This window comes from Schistocerca piceifrons, chromosome 2 (assembly GCF_021461385.2).
Source record: "Schistocerca piceifrons isolate TAMUIC-IGC-003096 chromosome 2, iqSchPice1.1, whole genome shotgun sequence".
NCBI classification, from domain to species: domain Eukaryota; kingdom Metazoa; phylum Arthropoda; class Insecta; order Orthoptera; family Acrididae; genus Schistocerca; species Schistocerca piceifrons.
This window is the reverse complement of record NC_060139.1, coordinates 3,749,331-3,762,649: the sequence shown is the minus strand read 5'-3', so window position 1 is coordinate 3,762,649 and position 13,319 is coordinate 3,749,331. Positions and strand designations below refer to the sequence as shown.

Here is a 13,319-nt window from a genome sequence, read left to right as displayed (position 1 = left end):
AAATCAAAGAAATTTTAGCTCACACGCTGGTTCACCAACAGTCGTTCTTCCTGTGAACCATTTGCGCCTTGAAGAGGAGGACTGGTACAGGAAGTATCCTCCACAACACACCATAAGCTAGTTTGCAGAATGTAAATTTAGATGTAAAAATCATGTACATTTTGGATTAGAATCAAGAGTTTAGTATGTTAACTGCCGCTCGGCTGCTTGAGAGACTGTTTCGATATGCTTTTCTCGTCCACTCATACAGCTCTTCAGCTGCAGCCCCTAACAGTTAATAGGACATTGAACAAAATAGTCAATGTATGTATTGCCAGGTCATGGTGTCAGAGGGCCAAAACATTTTGGCGATCTATTGTGTCGCCAGCATCAGGGGCGCTGATGAACTGACAAGACTGCGACGGTAATTTATGCTGCACGTAATTAATGTTTGTCACCCTGACAGGACAATGCACTTTGTTAATTATTTACTTTTTCAGTGTCTAATTAATTCAAGCATTTACTTATTTTTTAAAAACACATGAAGGCAAACAATAATGACGCACCACGAAGGAATTATCCGTATGGGACGGAACTTGGTAGATGTGATGTACTTGTACAGACAAACAAATGATAGCAGTTTCAGAAAGATTGGATGATTTATTCAAGAGAATGAGCTTTACAAATTGACCAAGTCAGTAATGCGTTGGTTGTCTTTGGCCCGTACGCAAGCAATTATTCGCCTTGGCACTGATTGATAGAGCTTTCCAAGGGATATCGTCTCAAATTCCACCCAGTTGGTGCATCGCATCGTCAAAATCCCGACAAGGCTGGAGGGTCCTGTCCTAATGCTGCAAACGTTCATAGTTTGGAAGAAGTCTGGCGGCCTCTCTGGCAAAGGTAGGGTTCGGCAAGCACGAAGACACGCAGTAGGGACTGTCGGACATTATCTTGCTGAAATGTAAGCTGAGGATGCCCCTGATGTAGGCAACCTGCACTAAGAAAATGGACTGAAACGAACTTTGTCCTACTACTGTCGACCCATAAGACGGGTGGGCAACAGTCAGGCTGGTATCCCACCTCTGTCCGGAGTGTCTCCAGACACGTCTTCGGCCTGGAATCTCATTGACTGGAGTAGAATTGTCTTCACTGATGCGTCTGTCCGCAAATTGAGCCTTGATGACCAGCGAAGACCTGTCTGGAGACACCTTGGACCCTGGTTAGTGGTGGGATACGAACCTGTCGCCTACCAACCATTAGTGATGATCTGGGGTGTCATTTCTTTTGTTAGCAGGACCCCTTGCTTGTCATCTGCGACACCCCTACAGCACAGTGGTATGTCAATGACAAGATATTCTGTGCTCCATTTCATTGGCCTTCATGCAAGCCATCCTAGGCTTACATTTCAGGAAGATAGTGCCAACTTGACCACAGCGAGACATTCTACTGCTTGTTTTTGTGTTTGCCAAATCTTATCTTGGCCGGCAACATTGCCGGATCTCTCCCCAACTGAGAATGTCGGAGCATTATAGGCAGGGCCGTCCAACCATCTTGAGATTTTGAGGATCCAACACACCAAGTGAACAGAATTCGGCACTATGTCCTATGGGAAAACGTCCAACAACTCTGTCATTCCATCCCAAGTCGAATAACAGCATTCATAAGGGCCAGAGGTGAACTAATGTGTTATTGACTTGCTCAGTTTGTGAAGCTCTTTGTCTTGAATAAAGCACCCAGTTATTCTGGAACTGTAATAGTTTCTTGATCTGTACATGTTCATCACATCTTCCAGTTTCTGTCCCAGTCAGGTCCTTTTATATTATTTTTTTAGTGTACAAATGCTAAAATAAAATAGGAGTGCTTGAACGTATGAACTTGTGTTTGTCAATGTATTTCGCGTTTTACTAGTGTCTAATATTAATATAACATTCTGTGGTTTGTGTAAATGAAGTACTATACTCGTTAGGACAAGAGTAATATCTGTATCATTAAAAGAACTAGGAGGCAACTGAGAAAGGAGAGATGGAGAGAGACGTGGAAGTGTGTTAAGGGGAGAACAGTTTATATACTGAGAATAGAAAAAGTGTTTTGAATCAAGGTTTAGATTGTGTCGTATGGAAAGGAGGAGAAACAGGAACTGTAATGACAAGAAGTTAAAGTGAAGTGGTTTTCACAGAAACTGGAGACACAACGAGAAACGCTGTCTTGGTGGAACATGTTGGCGAGCTTGTAACTGAACATCCATCACGTTAAGTATTCAGAGACAGTGAAGGCAAATCAAGAAAAAAGGTAACGGATCTATTGATGGAAGAATAAGCGACATTAATTTTGGGTCAATATTTCAAGACAGGATGAGAACCCACCAGGGTAGCCGAGAGCGCTAACGCGCTACTCCCTGGACTCGGGTAGGCGCGCCGGCCCCGGATCGAATCTGCCCGGCGGATTAACGACGAGGGCCGGTATGCCAGCTAGCCTGGATGTGGTTTTTAGGCGGTTTTCCACATCCAACCATGTGAATACTGGGCTGGTTCCCATGCTTCGCCTCAGTTACACGGCTCGCGGACATCTGAATACATTCGCACTATTCCATGCCGCGCGGGATTAGCCGGACGGTCTTAGGCGCTGCAGTCATGGACTGTGCAGCTGGTCCCGGCGGAGGTTCGAGTCCTCCCTCAGGCATGGGTGTGTGTGTTTGTCCTTAGGATGATTTAGGTTAAGTAGTGTGTAGGCTTAGGGACTGATGACCTTAGCAGTTGTGTAGGCTTAGGGACTGATGACGTTAGCAGTTAAGTCCCATAAGATTTCACAGATATTTGAACATTTGAACTATTCCATTGATTACACTCGACACTGACAGTTGGGGTACACAAATTCCGTCCTGGGGGGTATGGCGTGGCGACAGGAAGGCCATCCGACCACCCCTTAAGCATTAACATGCCAAATCCGATTAACGATGGCTGACCCTGCGTAACTGTGGGACAAGGCTCAAGTGATAGAACAATTTGAAGACGAGATGAGAAGAGACGAAGAAACAAGAATCGTTTTATATGGACGGCAGATGAGTTAAGTTGAAGAATTTAGTAACTAGCTGGGTTTTCAATTAACAGTGCTCGGAAGAAGCTGAATGAACTATGTTTTACGGAGCCTTCAGTTATGAGAACTATACAGTATTGTCCGGCGAGGTGGAAGACGTGTTTGGTCTGTTAGTGCAGACAGACAGTGGCGTAAAAGCTAATGGCTTTTCAGAATATCCAAGTACTATAACGACTTTCGTTTGGAATACATTACTGGGAAATTTTAACAATTTGAATACGTGTGTGTGTGGAAATTTTAAATAAACTTGCATCGCACCAGTTAAACATACGTAATCGTGTGGGTGCACATTGTTGCCGTAAACAGGTTGTGTTTTGAATAAATATCACCTCTAAATCCCATCAAGAAGTTTTCCCTGTAGAGCTTCGGTTCAAATGACTCTGAGCACTGTGGGACTTAACATATGTGGTCATCAGTCCCCTAGAACTTAGAACTACTTAAACCTAACTAACCTATGCCCGAGGCAGGATTCGAACCTGCGACCGTAGCAGTCGCGCGATTCCGGACTGAGCGCCTAGAACCGCGAGACCACCGCGGCCGGCCTGTAGAGGTTTCATCATTTATTGTCATTGTTTTCTGCAGTTGCGTGGTGAAGAATAATAATTTCAGTGAATTTATCACATACGAAGCAGAGCGGATACCATCTTGCCACCATCTTAGATCCGCAGCGGCGAGGCGGTCCACAGATTTCATAGCCCAGATCATCAGTCGCCGACGTACATCTTTGCAGCCTTCAGTTTCAAAATAATCAATATTTGCCACAACATAATAGGGCACAAACTCAAATATGTCTGTGCAGGTCAGTGAATTACTAAAATATCAGAAACGATTGTTGCAGCAGAAATTAAATAACAAAAGTTAAATTAATCTCGTATTGCGAAAACTGTAGAAAGTGAATTGAAGTTATCAGTATTCAGCGTAACTGACATCGTGCACGGAAGAACAGTGATTTATGTCGCAGTTATTTGACATACAGGTTCTGTGTATGCACTCTGCGGGGAAAAGATAGTACACCTGTTAGGGATTTACTGTTGCAACAGTGCAGGTCGGAGAGTGGCACGAGTCACTTCCTGCGTGTGCTGCATTGGAGACAAGCACGAAGTGAACGAGGGTCGCAGTTTATCGCACTCCAGACCGTAAGACGTGAGGTGGAGCCAGTGTGCCTTGGGCGGGTGGTGCGCCCTGTGAGACAGTGCCAGGTGTACGGCGTACGTGTAAACGACCATCACTTGCGTGCCGGCCGAACCTTCTTTCATCACTGAAGACCGCGGTGCGCCGCTCCATCTTCCAAGTGATCCTCTGACAGCACCAGTCGAACCGTGCGCGAGTGGAAGACGGGCTAGATGTGTGCGTGCCATCCCATAGTCCCACTGTTTGCATGTTGTGAGCGGAGAGGTGCGAGGTAGTCAAAGTATCAGAGAAGTTTTACTTGTCAGTGCATTTTGGTGTCAGTTGAAGAGACGTGGGGAAGGTTACAGTGGGGTGATGTCAGTCAGACGAGTAGCAAAGACCAGGTGTTAATCCGATCCAATAAGATATTGCGAAGAGACAGCAAAGAGTTGACAAGATGGTAAGGAGTGAGAATACACGTTCATTGTAATTATAACCGTCTTAAGAGGGTCACGTACCGCCGAAGTATTGTGCCGGTTGAAGGCCACAAGTACTTAATATGGGTGCGAAGTGCTGTATTTCACGGAGTATAGGATGCACTTTTTTCTTCGGAAAATTCCCTCCAAAATTCTGGTGCCTCTTATGCTCGAAATTAATATAAAAATTCCAGTCTTTTGTTTAAAATACCCACCAGTCTTAAAAATTGCTATATATTCGATGCCGCGGTAAACCTACTCTGTCTGGCGACGCTGGATCCAACTGGCAGCAGCAGAGCACTGATGCGACGAACAGGCCTACAAGCTACGGGGACTCACGACCTTGCAGACACTGTCTCCCTCCCGCCCCGCCCCCGCAAACCCAGTACAATGTGTAGCCTGTGATGCGTCACTGCGGTCTTCGTGGCCAGTGAACTTGAATGGAAAGTGACTTGTCTTATCGCCAACACTGCGGAATTCTTGTCAGTGGCTATTTTCGTAAATGGAAAAAAATAAAAGGCATTCATATGATGCAAGCTATAAATTAAAAGTAATAGCATATGCAGAGGAACGCGAAAACAGACCAGGTGAGCGGCATTTCGGCCCTCCAACAACAGAAAACCACCATTCGCGATTGACGGACTAGTGAAGAAGAACTGAAAAAAAATGGACGACTAAATGTGCAAATAGACGACTCAATGCAAAATGGCCAAAACTAGAAGATGACGAATTGAAATGGATTGAAAATGGTTCAAATGGCTCTGACCACTATGGGACTTAACATCTATGGTCATCAGTCCCCTAGAACTACTTAAACCTAACTAACCTAAGTACATCACACAACACCCAGCCATCACGAGGCAGAGAAAATCCCTGACCCCGCCGGGAATCGAACCCGGGAACCGTGGCGCGGGAAGCGAGAACGCTACCGCACGACCACGAGCTGCGGGCGAAATGGATTGAAAGACACCTTCAAAATGGCACTGGAATTAATACAAAAATGATTCAAGTACACGCTCGTAAGCTAGTGCCGTAGTGGAACTTAACAGATTTTAAGGGTGGAGTTGTTTGGTGCTGTAGGTTTATGAAGCGTCTTGGACTTAGCGTGCGAACCAAAACCAAAATATCTCAGAAAATGCCGCAAGCGTGTGAAGAGGAAATCTTATCGTTCCCTCGCTTTATTACTCAACATCGAAGAAAACAAGTATGGTACTAAATGAAATAGTGAATTTGTACGAAACTCCTCTTACATGCCGGCCTGCGTGGTCGAGCGATTCTAGGCGCTACAGTCTGGAACCGCGCGACCACTACGGTCGCAGGTTCGAATCCTGCCTCGGGCATGGATGTGTGTGATCCCCTTAGGTTAGTTAGGTTTAAGTAGTTCTAAGTTCTAGGGGACCGATGACCTCAGCAGTTAAGTCCCATAGTGCTCAGAGCCATTTGAAACCATATTGGATACTCTTACATTTGATGTGCCAAGAAGCAGAACTGTTGCCATGAAAAGTGCTGAAACTGTTAACTATAAAAACGAGTAGACATAAAAAAATCCGATACACTATTGTCCTTTCATGTTGTGCTGACAGTACTAAACTTAATCCAATGATCATTTTCAAGAGCAAAACGGTGCCAAACCTTCTGAAATAACGCCATGTGTTGGTGCTGTCCACGTACATGAAAGGGGTTGGGTGGACGAGGCTGGTATGAAATTACGGATTAACAGACTGTAGGAGAGAAGGAGAGGTGCTTTATTGAAGAAGGGCTCTCTTCTTGTGCTGGATCAGTTTAGGAGTTATTTGAAAAATTCTTAGAAAAATAAACTGACACAAGCTTGCAGTTATTCCGGGAGGACCTACTTCACAGCAGCAATCTGCAATGTCTTGATAAATAAACCATTTGAAGTGTATATCAAAGATGAATGGAGCAAATGGATAATGCATGAAACCCAACATGAATACACAGTGGGTGTAACAGTCGTGGTCTGGAGTGAGAGAAGACATTATTGTTCGATCTTTCAAGAAGTGCTGCACAAGTAACGCTCTCGATGGCAGTGGAGACCATCTTACATATGTAGAGGACAACGATGACGACAAAGAGGAAGAAGAAGAAGAAGGAAAAGAAGGAGAAAGTTTAGATTACGGTTTTCAGGGATTTTAAAGGTCAGTTCCGTTTTATGAATTAAGAATTTTTTTAGTCTGCCTCTGCATTCTAATAATAAAAATGGTAAAAATGCTATTTTTTAAAAGAGCTGCTTAAAAATTAAGGTGTATCCTGTAGTCCGCAGCGTCTTATAGTCTGAAATACGGTATTTTGTCATCAGATACACTGGGGGAGACTGAAGAGCCACAACAAGGCACAGATCAGTATTAGATGACTGCCTCGAGTGTGGTAGCCAATGCCAGCCCGTCTATTCTATTTCTGTCCTGGCACTCTTTCACTGGCGTTATAGGCTAACAGAATTCACTCGTTTTCTCGTGTGCGCGTGCAGTCATTCTGATCTACACGACTATTCAATGTTTTTCAGGTCCACCGTAGTGAAGCATATAATCCACTAATTTTGTGTCTTAAATGGTTTCGTGAATGCGTCCGATTTGAATGAAGGTTGATCGTGTCCAAGGTTGTTCGTATTTTTCCATTTCTCACGATTACATTGTTCAGTGGGTAAACTGAACCTCTTCGCTGCCGTACGTCCTGCGTCCTTGTTTATGAATATGTTTCTTAGTTGTAGTCGTAATCAGCAGGTGAGTAAATAGGCGAAACGGCTGTGACGTTACCAGCAATTATTGCATTGACTTTCGACGGAAAGGGTCACAGCTGTCATTCTGCTAGTGGCTTAAGTACTGCTACCTTAAAGCAGTTTTGTACTAATGAAAGTGATGTAAAAAACTGCCTTATCACTGCGATATCGCGAGACCATTAGAGCTACGACAGTGGCTTGTTCGTGAACTTTCGTGATGAATAATTAGGTTTTCTGAAGATTAAGGTTAATAATTGCAAAAAGCATCAACCAGAATATCTCTCAACTAAGATTACTGAAACACAGTCTCAGTAAGAATGCTTAATAAAACCTGATATGGCACCTGATCAGATTTGTTTGCGTTCCAAGGCATTTCACAAGGCAAAAATACTTTCGACAGAGGCACTGGCTGCGAACAGTTGAATTACTCCTATGTGCTAAAAGTTTAATATTACAAACGAATCGCATATGGCTATATGTTTTACCGTAGGTCTCAGTTGTAATTTATGTACATAGTTAAAATTATGTAATTACAGTATTATATGCAAATTTGGCCGACGTAGTAGTAAATGTTTGTTCGAAGGTGATTGCAAAGTTATGTAATTGTAGTATTATAAGAAAATTTTGTCTACATGGTAGCAGCTTTTTTTTCGTGGGTGATTTGTTTTTGTAGTATAACGCGCCTAATATTTTTATTCTGAGAACGCCGGAGTTATCACGTGCAATGAATATTTACATCGGCTTGCTATATGTTACTACGGTGTTTCGAAATACGGCGATTTCTGACGTTCACTGATTTCATGCAATGTAATTTCGTGTTAGGCAATGAAACAGAAACACGTCAAACACTTTTTGTCATAGCATTATGCATCTTGCCTGGAACTCTAGAACACCTTCCAAAAGTTTCTTTTCTGTCTTGGCATTTGACAGTTGTCAAAAGGTTGATGATATTTATCAAAATGACGATGTGTTGTGTTAGCAGGTAAGAATCTGGACATACCAGGCTGTAACACAGTGAAGAATAGAGTTAACGTCATGTAAATGAATGAAATAATATTTTATTTCATCATATTAATTTTTGTTTTTGGGTAAGTAACACGAACGAAAATGTTTTCAGCATGCAAGTGGCAACGAAGCTGTATCTTGAAATTCAAACCACAGGTTGTTTCTACACTTGTCTTTTCACGACCAATAAACATTTCAAAATGACACTGAACTTCAGAAAAAGCATTCGATCTCCTGGAATAATCATCCTAGGCATTCGAAGAGAGAATCATTTACTGTGGGAAGAACACATTGATCGACCCTTACATTCAAAAAGTTTATATTTTTGTCTCAGTCTGTTGATAGGCAGTTGTAACTTCGCCTACTTCCGCTCTTTCTTAACTTGTTGAAGAATCGGCAGAAGAAATTTTAACGAGAACTGGCAATGTTTATGGGATAGAGGTGTGTTGTAAGAGGACTTTGTACTTTTCAGGCACTCCGTAAGATGCTGGAATCAGTTTGATGACTGACATTGACTACTACGTAATACCTATCTGTGATTAAATGGACAAAATTAGAGCACTTAATAAATATTATAACTGCTATATTTTTTCCATAGACAAGTGGTGTAATGTAGTTACAATTTCAGAAGTTATTTAGCTGTAAAAATATAAGTAAATTTTAGATTGTAGTGCAGCTTGATGTTTGTCGAGAGGACAAGCACTTACATTCACGTCACTCGGCTGTTCACATTTGTATCAAGAAAAGTTATAGTGATATTCCCAGCCTGAGTCTGAAGCATAAATGCAAGTTCCAAAAAGAACTGTGAGATGTAGTAGTATACGCTGGAGAAAAGGTGTTTGCCAAAAATCTGTGAATATAAGGCGAAAAAATGACTTCTTGTAAGAATGAAGAGAGACCACTCATTGGTTTAATGTTGCTTTAATCAATCGACCCTTTCGTCATAAGTTAGATTTTAAAATTAAGTACTGTGAACGGAAGAAGGTTTCCTGTGATTTATTAAAACAGTAACAAAATCAAGTACACTTACATGACGTTACGTTCATGTTAATGTCCCACTGTGCTTGTAGACATTCGTGAAGAAAACATGCCAACATAAGCAGTAATTTCAAATTATTGTCGATCTTTTTAGAATAATTATTCCAGCATACTGAATGAATAAAAATGACTGTATGTAATTTGTAAGACAAGGCATACAACGAATTTTCACTCCCTGAAGTTGTTAAGCAATGCAGTTTTGCAATGGTAGCCAAAGATACAGAAAGTGGAGTGTCTGTATAAGAAACAGTTATTCTGTTTCACGATATATGTGTTGAATATGTCGTTAGGCCGATGAGAAAAAAGCGTTTCTATTGTATTTGCTGTACAATCTTACATTTCTATTTGCTAGCTGAAACTGATAGATTACAAAGATATCCAAAGTAAGGCCGAAAGCGGTTGTGTCTGCAGAACACGTGTGTAGCACGTGGTAATTTCTGTCATTGGCAGAATGTCTATTTTTCCTAAATGTGTTGAGAGACAAAGGTGGAGAGAGAGAGTTGTAAGCTCTCTGACAAAGACAAAAGTAACATGTTTTACGTTGTTCTGAGTTGCATGTAACCATCTTATATGTGTTACGTTTGGTTGAACGAATATGTGTGCAGGTACAATGGGATATGTAGATTGCTCAGTGACCACAACGGCTTTTGTTTGCGGCTTCGTGCTTGTCGACATTCACTGATGCTCGCAGGGTCAGTGGTAATTGGTCGGCGCTGGGCGCATGACGGTGTGCAGTGCCTGGACTTACCAGAAGGTGAGTGCGGAGAGCGGATTGGCCGTGGCGCGCGGGTTCGGGTTGGATTTGCGCTTGGAGGCGTCCATGGCGTCGGTGCCTGACCACGGTCACCGGAGGACTGAGACACGAAGCTGGGCAACGTCGCCTAAGGACAGCGTCCCCCCACCACGAGGATCTCTCGCAAGTACGCGTCACGGTTCGCGTGCTGCGAAGAGTTTTTATCTGCCGCCGAATCGTAAACGCGACCTTGCCGGCGGTCGGCGATCGACACGTGGGCGACGGTGTGTCGGGCGCTTCCTGCGGAGGTCGCCGTGTTATGCAAACCGAAACTGGCGTCAGTATTTGCCTACGTCCTGCCAAATAGCACGTGGCCTACTGATGGTATTAATTGTTCTCGTCCTCGGTATAACGAGCTGGACGGGCCTGCTCTCTAGTGCAATATCGGTGTTTTATTACACCCAGTGCAGTGTGGCACAACGTTGCATCACTCAGGGATCACTTAGAAGATGCAACAAGTCCACTAAAGAGACAGCTTACACTACACTCGATCATCCTCTGTTAGAATATTGCTGCGCGGTGTGGGATCCTTACCAGGTGGGATTGACGGAGGACATCGAAAGGGTGCAAAAAAGGGCAGCTCGTTTTGTATTATCACGTAATAGGGGAGAGAGTGTGGCAGATATGATATGCGAGTTGGAATGGAAGTCATTAAAGCAAAGACGTTTTTCGTCGCGGCGAGATCTACTTACGAAATTTCAATCACCAACTTTCTCTTCCGAATGCGGAAATATTTTGTTGAGCCCAACCTACATAGGTAGGAATGATCATCAAAATAAAATAAGAGAAATCAGAGCTCGAACAGAAAGGTTTAGGTGTTCGTTTTTCCCGCGCGCTGTTCGGGAGTGGAATGGTAGGGAGATAGTACGATTGTGGTTCGATGAACCCTCTGCCAAGCACTTAAATGTGAATTGCAGAGTAATCATGTAGATGTAGATGTAGATGACGAAAGTGTAACGATGGTGATGTTCTGAGTTTATGGAATGGTACAACTAGGTAGCTAAATATATTCCAAGAACATTTAAACTCCCAAGATAATAAAATTCAGTTCAGAATAGAGCTCAGAAGTTCATCTATAAATTTCTTGGACCTTAATGTACACATCAACACAAAGAAACACTCGTTTAGCTTTTACGGAAACACAACAGCTGGTGAGAATGTAATTCCCGCAAGCTCCCAGCACTCAAAAAAGTCGCAGCGTCCCGTATCAGTCCCATGACCCAAGCTGTCTTTCCAACCGAGCCACAATAAAACTCACCGATTTCAGAAACGGCTGTAGCTACACATCTCACTGAAAAGGAAATGGGCAAAATTACCGGCTTCTCTACGCTGGCCAACAGGAACCAACAAGTTGCTACAAAACTTGCCCATATGTTCGCAAATTTTCAGATACCCTATCAGAAAATTCAGTCTCGCAACTACAGTTCTGCGTTTTACATTAAAACGTAGCTAAATTACTATTCAGAACTAAACACAGAAAGAAATCTTTAGCACACACTGGTGTGAATACAATCAATTGAAGCACTGTGGAATAGTATATGTTGGTCAATAAGGTAGAGCTGTGGCGACTATATTATTTGTACGTGTGAGAAATTGGAGAGTAGTAAAGACAGATCTAACCATCGTGGGACATCTTTTGATTGACAGCCGCACATTCGGTGTAGACTGTGACGTTTTACGTACGCTCAAGAAAAGCAGAAAGGTGGCACTACTGGAAATACCTGAAATTAATAAGTACATCACACAGCGTAATGCTTCGCTTTAGCTATCCGAGCAGGGCGCACAAGCCGTCGCCGCAGCTTGACTGTGGCCACTACTTCAGGCAAGCTCTCAGCATCGAGTCCCAGTAGAGAACACAGTTTTGATCTGACAGAAAATGTCAACTATTTAAATTTTTTTATGTCTGTTAAATGTCAATATTACTGTTTATTTGCGAAACGGAATTTATATCTGTTCATATGATGTAATCTGACTGCAGTGAAACGTTAGTGATAAAAATGTGTGACATGCAATATTTAATCCTGAGCAGTGAATTCCATAGTGTTTATCTTGAGTGTTCCGATGTAACAGTTATGTCTGAAGCAATCTTGCGCTTACACGTGCGTGTAATATTCTCTTCGTTATCTATAAGATAATATTGTGCTCTGGCTGAGTGCGTCAATGTTCCTTAACGCTGATTCGTACGAAAACGATTGAATGAAAGCAGAGACCCACAATGACTCTATTTTACATCGTAACTTATTATTTACCCTTTTTTTGATAGCACCAGCTGTCGACATACAAGATTAACATCGATTGCACCACGTTGTTTCACGAACTTCATCACATCGCTGAAAAAACTTTTTGGTTAGTTTTTCATGTCAATAGTCACTCCTATCATACACTCCCAGAATTTCGTCCCTGAACTGGTAATTTCCTCATAACTTTCACATGCTCTCGCATGTCACGTATCGTTATTCACGCCACCACCCGACCCTCGCCGTGTACTAGGTATTGTGACGTCACGCTAGCCTCCGTCCAGCATCGCACGCTTACGTAAATCTCCCCGGGGGTGGACACCCACAAAACGTTGGCCAAGTGCGAGAGGGACACGCGAACTGAGGGCTACGTACAAACTTAGTTCATACATCCTGGCAATGGAGAATTACAACGATTTTTATCTGTTATCGATGTCGATACTGGCAAGATGTTGGTCCCGAGAATTCCAAGAATGCTTCAAAATCAATACAGTAGCGCCTCAGACTAGGCCGACCGTATAAAAAGAAGCGAACAGAGGACTTCAGTTTACATATTTAGAGAGAGGAGATTTAATAAAATATTTTTTATTTACCTGATAAAACATGACTACTACTTTCATTTTCCGTTTGCTTACAGCAATGTTCCTCTATTACGCTTTCGACGGATGATGAGTGTAATGTATGTCCAAATCGCAAAAGACTTTTTTTATGTGATATAATTACAATTTAACAAGTTTCAGATCTTTTACTTTACTTGTACCGTGAGATCATGCATCTTACCGAATTTCATGATTCTACGTCAAAGGGAAGTATCCTGTAGTTTTTGATGAGTAGGTTTGCGGATTTCAAGGTAT

At 42.6% G+C, this 13,319-nt stretch overlaps 1 protein-coding gene across 1 annotated transcript in view; it reads right to left on the bottom strand.

Annotated features, from left to right (window-relative positions):
• Window positions 1-10,277, bottom strand: part of LOC124774888 (ATP-binding cassette sub-family C member 4-like) — a 365,241-nt gene extending 354,964 nt beyond the window's left edge. Inside the window, exon 1 of the mRNA XM_047249542.1 lies at window positions 10,184-10,277. Within this exon, the coding sequence (XP_047105498.1) occupies window positions 10,184-10,257 (74 nt within the window). The 5' untranslated portion in view covers window positions 10,258-10,277. The remainder of the gene's footprint in view (window positions 1-10,183) is intronic.
• Window positions 10,278-13,319: the final 3,042 nt, after the last annotated feature.